This window comes from Drosophila yakuba, chromosome 2R (assembly GCF_016746365.2).
Source record: "Drosophila yakuba strain Tai18E2 chromosome 2R, Prin_Dyak_Tai18E2_2.1, whole genome shotgun sequence".
Taxonomy (NCBI): Eukaryota; Metazoa; Arthropoda; class Insecta; order Diptera; family Drosophilidae; genus Drosophila; species Drosophila yakuba.
Genome location: NC_052528.2, coordinates 7,948,030 through 7,963,083, shown reverse-complemented (window position 1 = coordinate 7,963,083; position 15,054 = coordinate 7,948,030). Strand labels below are relative to the sequence as shown.

At 44.1% G+C, this 15,054-nt stretch overlaps 2 protein-coding genes across 4 annotated transcripts; one reads left to right on the top strand and one right to left on the bottom strand.

Moving 5' to 3' along the window:
- Nucleotides 1-139: 139 nt before the first annotated feature.
- LOC6529629 (39S ribosomal protein L13, mitochondrial) lies at nt 140-4,264 on the top strand. 3 transcript variants are annotated; one of them, XM_015196601.2, is made up of 6 exons: nt 141-287; nt 349-472; nt 2,012-2,238; nt 2,358-2,506; nt 2,574-3,279; nt 3,345-4,264. In XM_015196601.2, exons 1-6 carry the CDS (start codon nt 264-266, stop codon nt 4,167-4,169), a joined length of 2,055 nt encoding a protein of 684 aa, XP_015052087.1. In that variant the 5' UTR covers nt 141-263; the 3' UTR covers nt 4,170-4,264. The 3 variants fall into 3 exon arrangements, with proteins under 3 accessions (XP_015052085.1, XP_015052087.1, XP_015052086.1); XM_015196600.2 differs by lacking the exons at nt 141-287; nt 349-472 and adding an exon at nt 1,676-1,827; XM_015196599.2 differs by lacking the exons at nt 2,012-2,238; nt 2,358-2,506; nt 2,574-3,279; nt 3,345-4,264 and adding an exon at nt 964-1,408 and having other exon boundaries at nt 140-287.
- Nucleotides 4,265-4,269: 5 nt separating this feature from the next.
- Nucleotides 4,270-14,632, bottom strand: LOC6529628. The gene is made up of 6 exons (XM_002090586.4): nt 14,493-14,632; nt 5,946-6,421; nt 5,675-5,869; nt 5,475-5,606; nt 5,148-5,403; nt 4,270-5,076 (listed from the first exon to the last, which is right to left on the bottom strand). Exons 2-6 carry the CDS (start codon nt 6,288-6,290, stop codon nt 4,883-4,885), a joined length of 1,122 nt encoding a protein of 373 aa, XP_002090622.1. The 5' UTR covers nt 6,291-6,421; nt 14,493-14,632; the 3' UTR covers nt 4,270-4,882.
- Nucleotides 14,633-15,054: the final 422 nt, after the last annotated feature.

Below are 15,054 nucleotides of genomic sequence, written 5' to 3'. Positions count from 1 at the left end.
AATACACAAATCAAATTTGAAATGCGTCGGTTCACTGCTTGCAGGGATGAAAGGTGACACTGCTTTGCACTATACGAAAACTGCTTGAATGTGGTTCGAGTCCTGGATATTTCCAATCAGAATATCGTATGTGGGTAATGTGTCATTAGTATCGCTTCGCTGAACGTTATTTTTTAGATTATATGCGGTGGTCACACTGGCTGCCAGCTGAGGAATTATTTATTTTCTTCAACGTTAATTTGTTCAATTAAAAATCAAACAAAATGTCCATTGCCAAGCGTGTGCAGGTGCGTAAGCTTACTTCCCACAATGGGTAAAAGGTAATCATTCACTTTTCCCCCAATCCAGCAATGGGCAACGTTCGCGCGCACTTGGCACATCTACGATTGCACCTGGCAGAATCCATTCGAGTCGGCAAAATTGGTTAAAACGCATTTAATGGGCCTGCAGAAGCCTATTTATCACCCCATGAGTAAGTATTATCCGTCGGCCTAGTTGTGGTTACGTTTCTGTGTCGAATTCGATTGAATTAAGCCCTTTTTTGGGGCATTTCGGTGTCATTACATCACCGGCGTGTTTTCTTAGTTGTTGTTGCTGCCGCAAGTAAAAAATGAAAACAAATAAATAGAAATTCGAAAATGGTAATTATCAGACCGTTCAGCCTGCGATTCAAGTAGTAGTATTAACTCAGCAATTACAGAGAACAGAACTTCACAATTATTGCCCAATAATTAAGAGTCCAAATATATTTATTTAACATTCCTCATACTAGTAAGAAACTGCCAAAACGGTTCGCTACTTCGCCTATAAGTAACTTCCTCTGCTAAAGCTACTATTTGGACCGCAACTGAATGAGCATTCGGATATTCCACACCTTGTTTTTGACCAGTGATCATTGTACTTTTAGGTTAAGCAAGTTGTCCACAATGGCCATCCAATAAAACCGTACCTGTAATTTTCCAGATGATTGCGGAGATCATGTGGTGCTGATCAACACGCGGGAAATCGCCTTGCCCGGAGACGAGTGGGTCAAGAGGGTGTACTTCCACCACACCGGATATCCTGGCGGCGCTTCCTGGACCCTGGCGTGGCAGCTGCACGAGAAGGATCCCACGATGGTAATGAAGAAGGCCGTGTACAACTCGATGCGCGGAAATCTGCAGCGCAGGCACACCATGCAGAGACTGCATTTGTTCGCCGACGATCAAGTGCCCGAGGAGATCCTGCAGAATGTCACGAATCAGATCCGCACACCGCGCTCGATTCCCCAGCGACTGGATCATATCGATAAGGAAACGCTGGAGAACTTCCCCAACATTATGGATTATCCCAAGGACTACATTTTGCGTTGATATGCTGTTAGAAAGTCATTGTAATTAAGATAAATACAAAACATGAAAAAAGCTAATCAAAGTTTTATTGTATTCTACTATTTTTACCTATTTTATATAAAGTCTTAAAATATTATATTATTCATAACACGGTATCAACAAGGCGGCTTCGCTAATCAAACAGCTTCAGTTTTTGGGGCTGGCAAGGCTGCAGAAAGGGATGCCAGGCAGTTAAACTTCAGGTTACTTATTATAGACTGAATTATTTATATTAGAATAACAGACATTGAAAAAAGTACTAAGAGATCTACTTAAAGGTTTACAATTTCATAAATAAATTATATAAATAATAGATTTTTATACTTCACACCTTGCGAGCCTCGACAACCCTGAAGTTTACCGGCTGTGTGGCAGTGAATTGCAACTTATTCATCTCATTTGTATCTGCTTCATTTTGCACCCATATCGAAAGACGCCGCCTACGAATTAAATATATGTACGTACAAAAATATACTATACGGAAAGTGCGGTCATCACTGAACGTAAATGTCTAAAACCACCAACAGCAGCTGGTAAAACTTAACCACAGCTTTTGGCTTATCTGCGCCCATTTTTATTGTCATACGATAGCACTATCGCAGAAAGTTAACAATTTACAAATATTTCTTATTCTTTTTCAGTCTTCAGCCGCGGCTTGTGCACTTCACACAAACTACTCCCGATTTACCAGGTCCAAAAACGCAGCATGGGTCGCTTAGGAGTCGTGGATCCCAGTTCATACTCGCAGCCCGATTTGATCACCACGGAGCACAGTGCTCTTAACTGGAAGGTCGACTTCGGAGCCACCAAGATTCAAGGAAGCGTGCTCCATCGTTTCAAGGTGCTGACTGCCAATCTGGACAAGATTGTAAGTACTTGGGGGATCGCACTGGATCCAGCATAAGCATTCCCTAGCATGTTCATAGAAGCCCATTAATATGTATATTATGGTTTATTATTTGACCATTTACCTATCATACGATTTAGCTCCTGGATGTGCGCGATATCAATGTAACCAATGCCACGCTGCTGGCCGGAGGCAGTGAGCTCCCGATCAACTTCTTTATCAGCGATGCCGTCGATGATATTGGCCAGAAGCTTACGCTGGAGCTGCCATCTGGAACGGCTAAGGGGAGGTAACAGCACGGCGATAGATAATCTAATCTATGTGGCCATTGATAATCTCCATACACTCCATTCTAGCCTTAACGTTCGCATCGATTACGAGACTTCAAGCAGTGCCAGTGGATTGCAGTGGCTGAATCCCGCCCAGACTTTGGGCAAGGAGCACCCCTATATGTTCTCCCAGTGCCAGGCGATCCACGCTCGCTCGGTGATTCCCTGCCAGGACACCCCAGCTGTTAAGTTCACCTATGATGCCACAGTGGAGCATCCTACTGAGCTGACGGCTCTAATGAGCGCCCTTATCGATAAGAAGGAAGCTGGAAAGACTTTGTTCAAGCAAGAGGTCCCCATTCCCGCTTATCTGGTGGCCATTGCCATTGGAAAATTGGTTTCCCGCCCGCTGGGAGAGAACTCCAGTGTCTGGGCAGAGGAAGCCATCGTAGATGCCTGCGCCGAGGAGTTTTCCGAAACAGCCACCATGCTGAAGACTGCCTCTGAGTTGTGTGGACCGTATGTCTGGAAGCAGTACGATCTTCTGGTGATGCCCCCATCATTCCCCTATGGTGGTATGGAGAATCCTTGCCTCACCTTCGTAACTCCAACTCTTTTGGCCGGCGATAAGTCTCTGGCCGACGTGGTGGCTCACGAGATCGCTCATAGCTGGACTGGAAATCTGGTGACCAACAAGAACTTCGAGCATTTCTGGTTGAACGAGGGCTTCACTGTGTTCGTGGAGTCCAAGATCGTGGGAAGAATGCAGGGCGCCAAGGAGCTGGACTTCAAAGTAAGTGTATCACTTAAGTTGCAGTTAAGTCATAAGCCTTTAACCATTTCTGTCGCTTTAAATAGATGCTCAGCAATCTCACGGATTTGCAGGAGTGCATCCGCACTCAGCTCGACAAGACACCCGAGCTGACTAAGCTGGTGGTGGATCTTTCCAACTGTGGACCCGACGATGCCTTCTCTTCAGTGCCTTACATCAAGGGTTCAACGTTCCTGCGTTACTTGGAGGACTTGTTTGGCGGACCAACCGTTTTTGAGCCTTTCCTAAGGGACTACCTGAAAAAATACGCCTACAAGTCGATTGAGACGAAAGATTTCCAGAGTGCTTTATATGACTACTTTATCGATACGGACAAGAAGGATAAGCTGAGTGCTGTCGACTGGGATTTGTGGCTGAAAACCGAGGGAATGCCACCCGTTATTCCGAAATTCGACGAATCCCTCGCTAATGTAACCAAGGAACTGGCCAGTCTCTGGAGTTCCAAGAGCGTGGCTGAATTGACTGACAGTGCGGAAATCAAGAAGACCATTTCCATCCATCAGCTGATTGACTTCCTGGGCAAACTGATTGAGTGCAAGGACATTGTCGATTTGACCGAAAGCAAGATTAACCTACTGGAATCCACATACAACTTGAAGAGTTCGAAGAACGCAGAGGTTCGCTTCCGCCTGAATCGCCTGGTTATCCGAGCTCGCTTGATAAAGCGCCTGGAGGAGGTCCTCGAATTCGCCAACTCCAATTTCCGCATGAAGTTCTGTCGCCCCATCTACCGCGACCTGGCTGGTTGGCCCGAGGCCAAGCCCGCTGCAATTCGCAACTTCGTCAGCGTCAAGGATCAGATGATGGCCGTCTGCTCGCACACGATTGAAAAGGATCTGGGGCTGAAGTAAATTTGAGCCTGCTGCATGCATTTTCGAAGATCTAAATTGAACTGTAACCTTGTTGCATTAAATTGATGAAGAGAATAAAATGGATTTCGAAAGAGGTTGATTTCGTTTTTCTTGAATTATTTGTTTTTATTAAAAAATAAGCAAAACTACGTTTATAACAAGTTGATTTCCATATCCATGCTCATGCTCTTCCATTTCGAATCTTAAATTTTGCTTGCAATTTTCGCGCGTTACCTTGATACCGTATAGTTACCAATTTAATATCGTTTTTAGTTATAGCTCGACGTTGACCAATTTCAAGGGTGTTGGTGTTCGTATAACTAACCAAGTGGGCGTAGATCAGGTTGATCTGCGCTTCAAATTTCTTGTGGCTTAAATTCTTTAAATTTCTCTCTCGGCTTGTAGTACACATACACACACAATATATATTAAATTTATTATTGTTTGCTTTGCTCGGCTGCTTAAATATTTCCTCTGTTGGTGTCTCAACTTCTAATCCCGACGAGTTTCGCTTGTGGTTTAAACTAATTAACAATTTTGTCTTTTCTTTTGCTTTTGTGTGGCTTCCGCTGTGTTTGTTCACCTCCTTCAGCGACCAAAGTGCTTCAACATGCTTCCAATTGATTTTCCCGAATTTAATGGCTGAGAGATCTCTGTAACTATTCCCCTTCCCCGGTCGCCTGTCCTTCGTCTGGCTGAGGCATCATGAACTATCACGCACTGGAGTTATCATTGGAACGGGACGTGGATGGACCGGCACCCTGATCATCGCCCAGCACGAAAGTGGGACTCTGGCGGGATGTGTGATAGTGGTAGCCCTCTCTATAGCGCTGATTGGGTTTCGACCGTGCGGTTTGTGTGTGACCCAATGCTGGACGCTGATTGTTGAGCTCATTGGGTCGTTTGGCTGCAAAGGAGACGGAGACCGGTTACTATCCCATGGATAGTATACAAAATGGATGTTGCTATGTTCCTTACCAGGTATATAAGGCTTTTGATTATAGGACGATTGTTGTTGTTGGTTATACAGATCCGACGTGGTCGCATTGCCATTGTGATGATATGGCGTCGCCTGCAGATCGGTGCTACAATTAATGGGACTCATCGGCGTCATCTCGCGGTCCTCGATAAACAATTCGCTGGCATCGTCGGGCACCTGACGGTACTGAGTCCACGGCCAGGATGCGATGCCCGACAGAAGAAATGCCTCCAGGGCGCACAGATAGCCAATTATCTATTAGAAGGCGATTGGGAAAATAACCGAGCTGGTTATTTAGGCGAACCAAAGGGGCGTTTGGAACTTACCCCAGTGGCCAGAAGCGTGTCCTTGGAGTGCTTCGATACCCATGTGTATTCAGTGGCATAGAGCACCATGTGGACAAGCAGCGTGGAGCTCAAAATAAATATCAAACCAACACTCAGGTACATCCACGTATTCTGTCAGAAAAGATAGGCTTCCACTTTGAATATCCATTACTGCATTATTACTTGACTGTTTTACTCACCACTTTAGTCCAGTTGAATGGGAACATCAGCGCTATATGCGATATATCCAGAAAGAGCATGAGACACGTGATGAGTAGCGAAAAGAGCGCGCAGAAGACCATCAGCCTCAGGCGCCCGATGAGTGGCAGTAGAAAGAGGCCCACCTGCACGGTGCCCGCGGAGCATTCGCAGGCCAGACAGGCGGCCGAGGATAACTGGTAGATGGTTGATGGAAGGTGGGTTTGTGGTAAAGAAATTATGGCCAGGGGCAGAATGGGTCGCTTGACTTACCACCAGTAGTATGCGCACAATCCCTGTAGGCGATTTCAAGTGTTGCGGATCACAGTGGAGGGCGACGCCCCAGGGCAGGGGGGTGTGGCCGCCCCTCTGCTTGTAGTTGGCATGGGAGTCCCAGGAGGTGCAGGTTCCGAGTGGGGATTCCAAGGACAGCGAGTGCGAGTGCGAGTGGGAGAGCTCGCCGGCCCTGCTGCCAGCTATTTCAAAGTCCTGCTCATCGTCCAGCTGACAGCAGACCGGCTCCAGCTCCAGCTCCCGAATCTCGTCCAGCAGCAGTTCTATCTCGTCCGTGCCATATAGATCAGATACAGACGGTATATAACGTTGGGGTTGTTGCATTGCCCGTGGCGGGATGTGTCCCACATCACCGATGGTTGCCCCTCAACTCTCAAAAACTGCGCCCACGTTTCGTTCTATCTCTCCGTCACTCTCTCTCTCTTGTCCTTTTTCCTCCCTTAACTATTTGGTAGCTGGAAAGATATTATATTTTTTATTTTATTATATGCGATATTATTTAAAATATTTAGAATCTTGCTCAGCCTAAGCATTACAGATTACTAGTACTTTAACTATTACTTAATAAGAAATACTTAGCACTTGTAAAAATTTGTTTATTCTTTTTTATACCCGTAATACTCGTACTCTTAGCGTAAATGGGTGTACTAGAATCCTTGAAAAGAAGTAACCGGTAGAAACAATATTCTTGATCAGGACCACAAGCTGAAGTGATCTGACTATCCGTCTGAGTTTCCGTTAGTCCATGTTTCCGTATGGGCTTCAAGATCTCCGGAACTACTAAAGCTAGCTAAGATTAAGCACGCAGAGACGCATACTTCGCGCAGGTAAGCTTCAAAAGATTCCCACTCTAACTCTCGCAAGCCTGCAAAACAGTTTCCACGCCACACTGATTTTATTTTTTTGGTTTTAATATTTATGCCTATTTATGTTACTCGTAGTAGCATGCAGCACGCAGACTATGCCAATAAAATCCCTCGAACTCGTAACAGCTGTGTAATGGGTATTTGATAGTCGAGGAATCCCTCGTTTTTAATTTATCTACATGCGTTGAGAAGCAAAACGAAACCAAATGAGGTCTGAACGCTCCGCTCCATTTGCTATGCTATAGAAATTGATAACTGCCAAGCTGCTGGCCCTCGGCGCTCATTAGATGTCCTGTCCCCTCGGCCTCACTATGTGGCACCCCCTCATCCCCCCTCCCTCACCATTTCAACCGTCTGTGCATAACCATAACGGTAATTTGATATGAGTCGTCGACGACTTAGACGTCGCCATTGCCTGGCTGTCACTCATACGCCATGTGGGCCGCTGTGAAAACGCGCCGCGGGAAATCCCCCTGGGAGCTGCCAGTCTGAATACGCTTTCCCTGGCTGCGGGAGGCGACAACTTTTCGCGGAAATTTGTTTATGGGAAAATAAAGAAATGAGGAGCTTACGCGAAGCGGAAGGGTAGCCTAATGGTGTGATATGAACGTAGGAACAAATGTAAATCACATGATGACGGCAATGAATGGGTGGGTCTCTGCACTTGAGGTGAATGAAAAAGCTTAGCATGGCATGGTATATGGGCAACTGGTAAAGGACTTGTAAATTACAAAACAAATATATATGTAAGAGCTTGTTTTTTAATTCGCATTTGTAATTCACATCTAATTCCATAAAATGCCCTTTGTAACAATGTCTTGTCATTCCATAAAATCCGGTGCAAGTATTATCGCTCATCCTTTAATCAGAGAAATTCCCATTGGAGCACCTGGATAGTTTCAGCATTTATTATTATACCCGTTACTCGTAGAGTAAAAGGGTATACCAGATTCGTTGAAAAGTATGTAACAGGCAGAAGGAAGCGTTTCCGACCATATAAAGTATATATATTCTTGATCAGGATCAATAGCCGAGTCGATCTGGCCATGTCCGTCTGTCCGTCCGTCTGTCCGTCCGTATGAACGTCGAGATCTCAGGAACTACAAAAGCTAGAAAGTTGAGATTAAGCATACAGACTCCAGGGACATAGACGCAGCGCAAGTTTGTCGATTCATGTTGCCACGCCCACTCTAACGCCCACAAACCGCCCAAAACTGCCACGCCCACACTTTTGAAAAATGTTTTGATATTTTTTCATTTTTGTATTGGTCTTGTAAATTTCTATCGATTTGCCAAAAAACTTTTTGCCACGCCCACTCTAACGCCCACAAACCGCCCAAAGCTGCTACGCCCACACTTTTGAAAAATGTTTTGATATTTTTTCATTTTTGTATTAGTCTTGTAAGTTTCTATCGATTTGCCAAAATACTTTCTGCCACGCCCACTATAACGCCTACAAACCGCCAAAAACTGTGTTTAAGACTCTCCTTCTCCCTTCCACTAGCTAAGTAACGGGTATCAGATAGTCGGGGAACTCGACTATAGCGTTCTCTCTTGTTTTTAATTGCGTCTGATGCGAAGCTTTGATAGTCTACGTATCAGTTGATGTGGCTGCCAACTGGAAATTAAATTGAATTGGTTTTGTGTGGCACCCCTTTCCCTGATCTCCTCGCTTTTCAATTTTCCCATCTCGACATCAACACCCTGGATTTTCCCTTGCTCTTGGCTGTATGCAATGAAATTTTTCAGAGCATTTTTTGTGCCACTCACACACACACATACACACGGACTATTACTTTGGCAATTAACACGGACATGCGGAATGTGCAAAAGTGCAAATGTGCAAGCAACACAAAAGCCGAACTCCGTGGAGAATTTCAACAATTTTCAGCTGTCCGGCCGCATTTTCCTTGAGCTGTCATAATCAGGACACAGCTGAAGGTAGCTTATGCTCCTTGTTGTCATCTGACAACGTCCTGCTGCTGTTCCCACTGTTTTGCCTGTTGTTTTAGCAGCGCAAGGACTCCTCGCAGCAGGACACGAGAAGTGCAGCTGGACAGGAAGAGCCAAGGATGGGGCTCAGAACGGCACTCACACAGCCATACACATTGGTGAGTAGGACAGGCAATACATAGTGCAATGTAACAATTTGTTCTCTCTCTTTTTGCCCAAATATCCTCTCCTTCTCTTTCTCGCACTCTGGGCTTGTGAAGTATTTGTTGGTGGCGCTGTTCGGGTTGTCCTTGCTCCAGTTTTAGTGGCCCGAATGGCCTCAGCCTCCGGTTTGGGGTTTGCGCTTGGAGAGCCTGCCCCGCTCTCTCGTGGCCACCCAACACCACAACACCCCAACCATTCCTATCCACGCCCCCATCTACGCCCTTATCTTTGTCTATTATCGGTGCACATAATCTCCCTCCGCTGCTGAAGGGCCTAATGAGAGTCCTTGTCGGCACATCTCTCTCGTAGAGGACATGCCCTATCTTAAGCAATTTGCCCATCGATGGAGAGGCATTAAACTCTTCGCCTGCAGCCCCTCTTTTTGCAGATTTTGTCGCACAACCAAACGCATAATTTTACACACAGAAAGAAATTAATTGCATAACTTTACCCAATTAATCAGACACTTTTTATGCATATTTTACACATTCTCGTGTACTACAAATTTTCACTCTTTTTACCAAGCGTACTCAAATGGCAATTAATAAACATTGATTTAACACATTCCCGTCGAAATTCAATTAATACATTTATCAATTTTGAGCTAGAAATAAAATCAGGTTCGATTTAAAACACATTTAAGCGTAAAATTGCTTTTATATGATAACTTTGAAGTGCTATCGGTGCTCGTTTAAATTTATATTTAATAAATAAATATTTCATCTGTGCGAAGCTAAATTACCCCAGTTCACAGCCCATTCTCTCGAGTTCTGTGCGTCTAGGTGGGCTTTTACTTTAAGCTCCTCACTTATACCAGAAGTGGCCGTTTTTGCCAGTGCTCCATCCGAAATCAATTATGCTGATCTGCATGTAAACTGACTGGGCTTCCTGTTGGGCTCCGACTTTCGCCCCCATTCGAGCCAAAGCCTGCAGGAAGTGCAAGTGCTGTGTATGCAAATTTATTGTCAATGAAGGGGATTGGAATTGGCGTGGAGACCCGAGCGGAGCGGAGCCGAGTAGGGGGTTTATGGAAAAGATTTAGGGGTGGGCTGCAAGGGTTGGACACTCGACGTGGGCTCGACTGCATTTCTTATTTATGAACGTGCATAGACAATGCTTTTGGGTTCTTGTTGCTTTTTGTTTGAGTTGAGTGCCTCCCCAAACACAAAGACACATAATGGCAGACAGGCCGTGTGCAACGTGGTGGCATTCAATGGACCAAACTTGCCGTAAATAACTTTTAATAGAATTTTTAATGGGGCTCGCTTGGTCGCCCAATGTCCTTTGGGTCCGATGTACGGCAATTTGGCTTTAATATAGATTACCATGATGATTTGTCAATGCATGGAAAGCAGTTGAAATGCGGTTGGATTGCGTTGTGGTCAGGAATAAAATGAATAAATTCCAATTTATCAAATTAAAAGAATTTAAAGGAGTTTTTGACATTAAAAGATGGTTGTTAAATATAAAATAAATCTCATTTTTATCTAAAAAAAATGTCTGCTTACATTAGTTACTATTGACGATTCTGTATAATAATGTAGAGTAATATCAAAAGTACAATAATACAATTATTTATTAAGAGACTTTCGTTTTAGGGCCATCAAAAGCTTTTTAAATATCAAACTATATTCAGCAGAAAGAAATTTTACAAGCGCAAATAACGAAGTGTGTATTGTATGTATATGAAACTCCGGCAGGACTTCCAGGAAAACTTATCGGCCAAATTGATCTGTAACAATAAAACATGGCATTGGGCACAAGGCGGACAGTCCTCGGACCTTTGAACTGCGTGCACACTTTGGCTAGAATTATTGGAATTTTTGTTCATCCTTCTCGTCCATTTTTTGGTGCAGACAAGTTGACTATCGTCCTCGATTCGTGGCGGCATTCAATGCGGCTGGAAATGCAGGGGAAACTAAGGGAAAAACGAAAAACTGGGACCTTTTCCTACTTATTATGCCGCCGCATGTTTCTCTATGTTTGCTCTTTTGCGGAATTATCGATTACAAATGAATACTTCATCAGGCGAGGCAAGTTCGCTTGGGAAAAGCGGGAAATGGTGAGAGCTGAGGTGCCTGGCACCTAGCACCTGTCGCCTGGCGACTTCCGTTTCCGGTTCGCGACACCCTACGGCACTTTTCAATTAAAGGCGGCCTACTTTTCAATATAATAATTGGGAATACACTTGTGCTCATTATACCCAAATGTTGAAATGACTACAGAACAAGATTATCTAGCATTAGTTATGTTCTGTGTTTTAAAGTCATAGAGTATCCAAGTTCTCATTCTCTCTGATTTTTTTGCCAGTAAAGACGTAAGTATTTTTCCAAGTGACTTTCTGATTTTTTCCATTGCTTTTCCCATTTCCTTGCTGCCTCTTTAAACTGCTGTTTAATGTATGGCCCCACTTCTGTTTTGTGTCGCATAATTACCAATGCCGGGATAATTAAGGCAACGCCAGGCTGGCAGGCCACACACAAAAAGGACAACGAGTCCTGGATGCGGGTCCCGACTCCAGGGATTCCACTTTGCTATGTGGAGTGGAGTGGAACGGTCGGATGTGGGTGGACTAGGGTGGACTTGGGTGGTGGGGTGGTTCAGTGGTGCGAGCACGTGACGAACGGTAATGGCACGCCAAATCACAGGAGAAATGAAATGTTTGCCAGTCGGCAGTGTTCGGAATTCCAAATGCGAAGCGGAGCGGGTTTTCCGGAAGTGGATTTTTCAGCCGAGTTTCCTTATTATATTAGGTTAAAAATAGGAAATCCACCAAATGAATGGTGCGTTCAATTGATGTTTAATATTCAATAAACTTAAGGGGGTACACACATTCAACCTTAACCTTCACTTAAAAAACACATACGACTTTAATTATTTCTGTTCTTTGTGCTTCAACAAAACATTTTACTCAATTCATGCAGAATCATGTCCTGCTCAGCTTAACTTTCAATTAGAGGGTGTTCAGCACCTGAAAAGGGATTCGTTTTCGTGGCAACTCATGATCCTTTATGCGAAACTCCTGCATAAACTCCACTTCAGCTGTACCCCCGCCTGCCCCTCGTCCACGAAACCCTAGTGGAAAGTGATTAAGGCTTACGTTTCGGGATTACGTAAGCTCCTACAGGGATACTTAACCATCTGCCCCCCACAGCATTTATATATAATTTGTGTGTGTGTGTGTGAGTCGGCTTGCGTGAGTTTGAGTGTGGGTGTCTGTTGAGCATATCATGTGTTTATGAGATTCCTGAAATGAACACCCCCCATCCCACTTCGTCACTAAGCTATTTTACCTGGGCTTTCTGGGCGTCCCCTGACACGTGAGCTCCATAAAAAGGCAAGAAGGCCTCGTCATTTCATGGACGTTGCAGCACGCGAGGAGTCCCCTAGTCCCGCCCCACCCTCTTGCCACTCCCTCCCCTGGCTTTCAAGCCCCCCTCCCGCCGCTTTTACTTTTGTTCGGATTTTCCTTGCCGCTTTTCTCCGCTGCGTAAACACAGCTATTAAATGCGGACTGACCCCAATGCTGACCGACTCTGCCAGCTATCAACTACAGTTTGCATTCGATAAGCCGAGTTTCAGATGGTATAATGCGTATAAAAAAGGTATTGGGTACGGTTTAATTAAATAATTACAAAGGACCCTCAGTTTACTAAGAAGTATGAAGTTTATTTATAATCAAGCTACTATGGGGACATCCTTTTTTATTCTTTTTTTTTAGACCACCTAAATTTGTTAAATGTACAATTTAAGTTTATTTAGATAAATGTTAGCCTTAAGAATTTGCCATAAATATTTGAGGCACATCGATGTATTGACCGCCTCGCAAATGGCTGATTTATGGTCTGTATTTAATTATCCCTTGGCCCTTTCCCTTTTGGCCGTAAACGGTCGGTGCAACAACCTCGTTTCGCCGACCTTGAACCAGTTTCATTTTTAAAAATTTCCAGCAGGGGAAAAGTCAAGGGGGCGCACTGGAAGGAAGGGAAAGCATTAGACGACTTGGCCAACTAAGAACTTTTGCACATATCTCGGCATATTAATAAGACCCAAAGCGTCTAACGGCCATTTAATAGCAGCCACATACGCACACTGACACGCACATGTGTGGGTGGGATAAGATGAGGTTCTATGACAGCGAACTAAAAATAAACAAATGAGCCAAGCCAAAAACACGGAAAAATTGAAAGACGAGTTGGAGCTGCCGAAAAGCGCCTGCGTGGAGGGAAAACTAGTGAGAACGGAAAGCCGAGATGGAAAAGCAGCCAGAGAGAAGGCATGAGAGGAAAAGCGAGAGAGCCACCGCAGTTATTGTTGTGGCTGCCACAGGAGTTCAAGGAAGTGAAATAGCTGCAGACTGAGTTTTTCACAGACAAAGTTTTCTATCTGCTTCCTCTTCCTCTCCCCCTCCCCCTCCCTCTTTTCGTGGCGCTCCTCTTCTTCTTGCTGGCTTTTCCCTGTTGTCACTTCCTGTGAATCAGTGCGTTTGTGTGAGTGTGAACGTGTGAGATTCAAAACACTCATTATTGAGAACTGAAAATAATAGATTTCTGGCTTGATTGCTATGAAATAATTAGTTTGTAATCAAATATTACATAAATCAATGCTGTCACTTAGGTGGTATCCGTATACTAAGTGTGATGCGATTGTATCAAGAGCATAATAGGTGTGTGCTTAGTCTTAAATTGCAGATTCGTCGAACCTAATGAATAATAACTAGCTGTGGTTAATTATAGGAATTTCCTTCTAACAGCCTAATTTGGGTAAACTACCTTCTATTGGAGTTATTAATAAAAGTTCGCGTTTATTACTCTAGGAAATGGAGTATCAATTATAAGAAGTAAGGCATATGATTTTCAGAATATGAAATAAAACGGGCAGGACTATAAAAGATTTCTCATTAAAAATAAGAAATAATACGTTGCAGACTATCTCGAAATAGTTGTTAGCTAATTTGTATCCAAGTATAAATTTAGCCTGATGAAATGGAATCCCTTTTTCTATTTAGCAGTGAACTTGGTTCAATTGAACCAATTCAGATGGTGAACCTTGCACCAACACACGTAGACTAGCTCGCACACATACACAGCCTCGGATAGTCCGCTCTCATAGTATCCTTTCTCTGCGGCTGTATGTGTGTGTGTGTGTGCGGCCTAAAGTGTTATATTGACATTTGGCTACATAATGATTTATGCTGCTGCAGGAGCCCAGCGATCCTTGCTCCTTGTAATTCCTGCTGCTATTTTTAGGGGCATGGTCATAATTTATTTTTATGTACAACCAGCAGCGCCAGCAACAACAGCAGGAAGGAGGCAACTACATCACACGCACACACACACACACTCGAAGAGAAATATTTTTTTTGTGGGCAAGCGAAGGGCAAACGCTGAAAAGCATGCTACGATTTTTGTGTGGGAGTTGGGTGTCCTATTTGGAGGGCTGACGGGGAGGGGGTGGAGTGTTCGTGTATACAACTAGTTAAATAAATTTACACTTGACCCACCTATTTATTTCGCAGCTGTATGTATTTTTATACTTTTTCTCCTCCGAATGCGCGGCACGTTTCTGCTTCCTTTATTTTTTGGCCAGCAAAATCTTTTGAAAATTGCTTGTGTTCTTATGTGTGCACATCTGTGTGTGATGGTGTTTGTATGAGATGGTGGCGGGGGTGGTGATGATGGTCTTCCCCTTCTGCCAAATCTAATATCAGTTCATTCATGGGCCAAAATCATCTTTCAGTTTTCCTTTCGACTGTGTGTGTATGAAACGGGAAGCTGCCATTTTATTTGTGATTTCCAGGTTTCGTTTCCCTGCAAAATTTTAGCTTTTTTTTATTTTTTGAGCTGTATTATACTCTTTCTCGTTTTTATTTAACTCGCGCAGCAAAACAATTTTCATTTTCAGACACTCGCACGAAAATCATTACTCAGTATGCACGGCTTTCCACGGGCTTTTCATTTGCCAACCACCGCGCCCCTTGCCCCTCGCCCTGCCATTTGGGCCATGCTGCCTCCACTGCCTTTCAACATTTGCTAAAACACTCACACATTCGCACGGCGGAGATA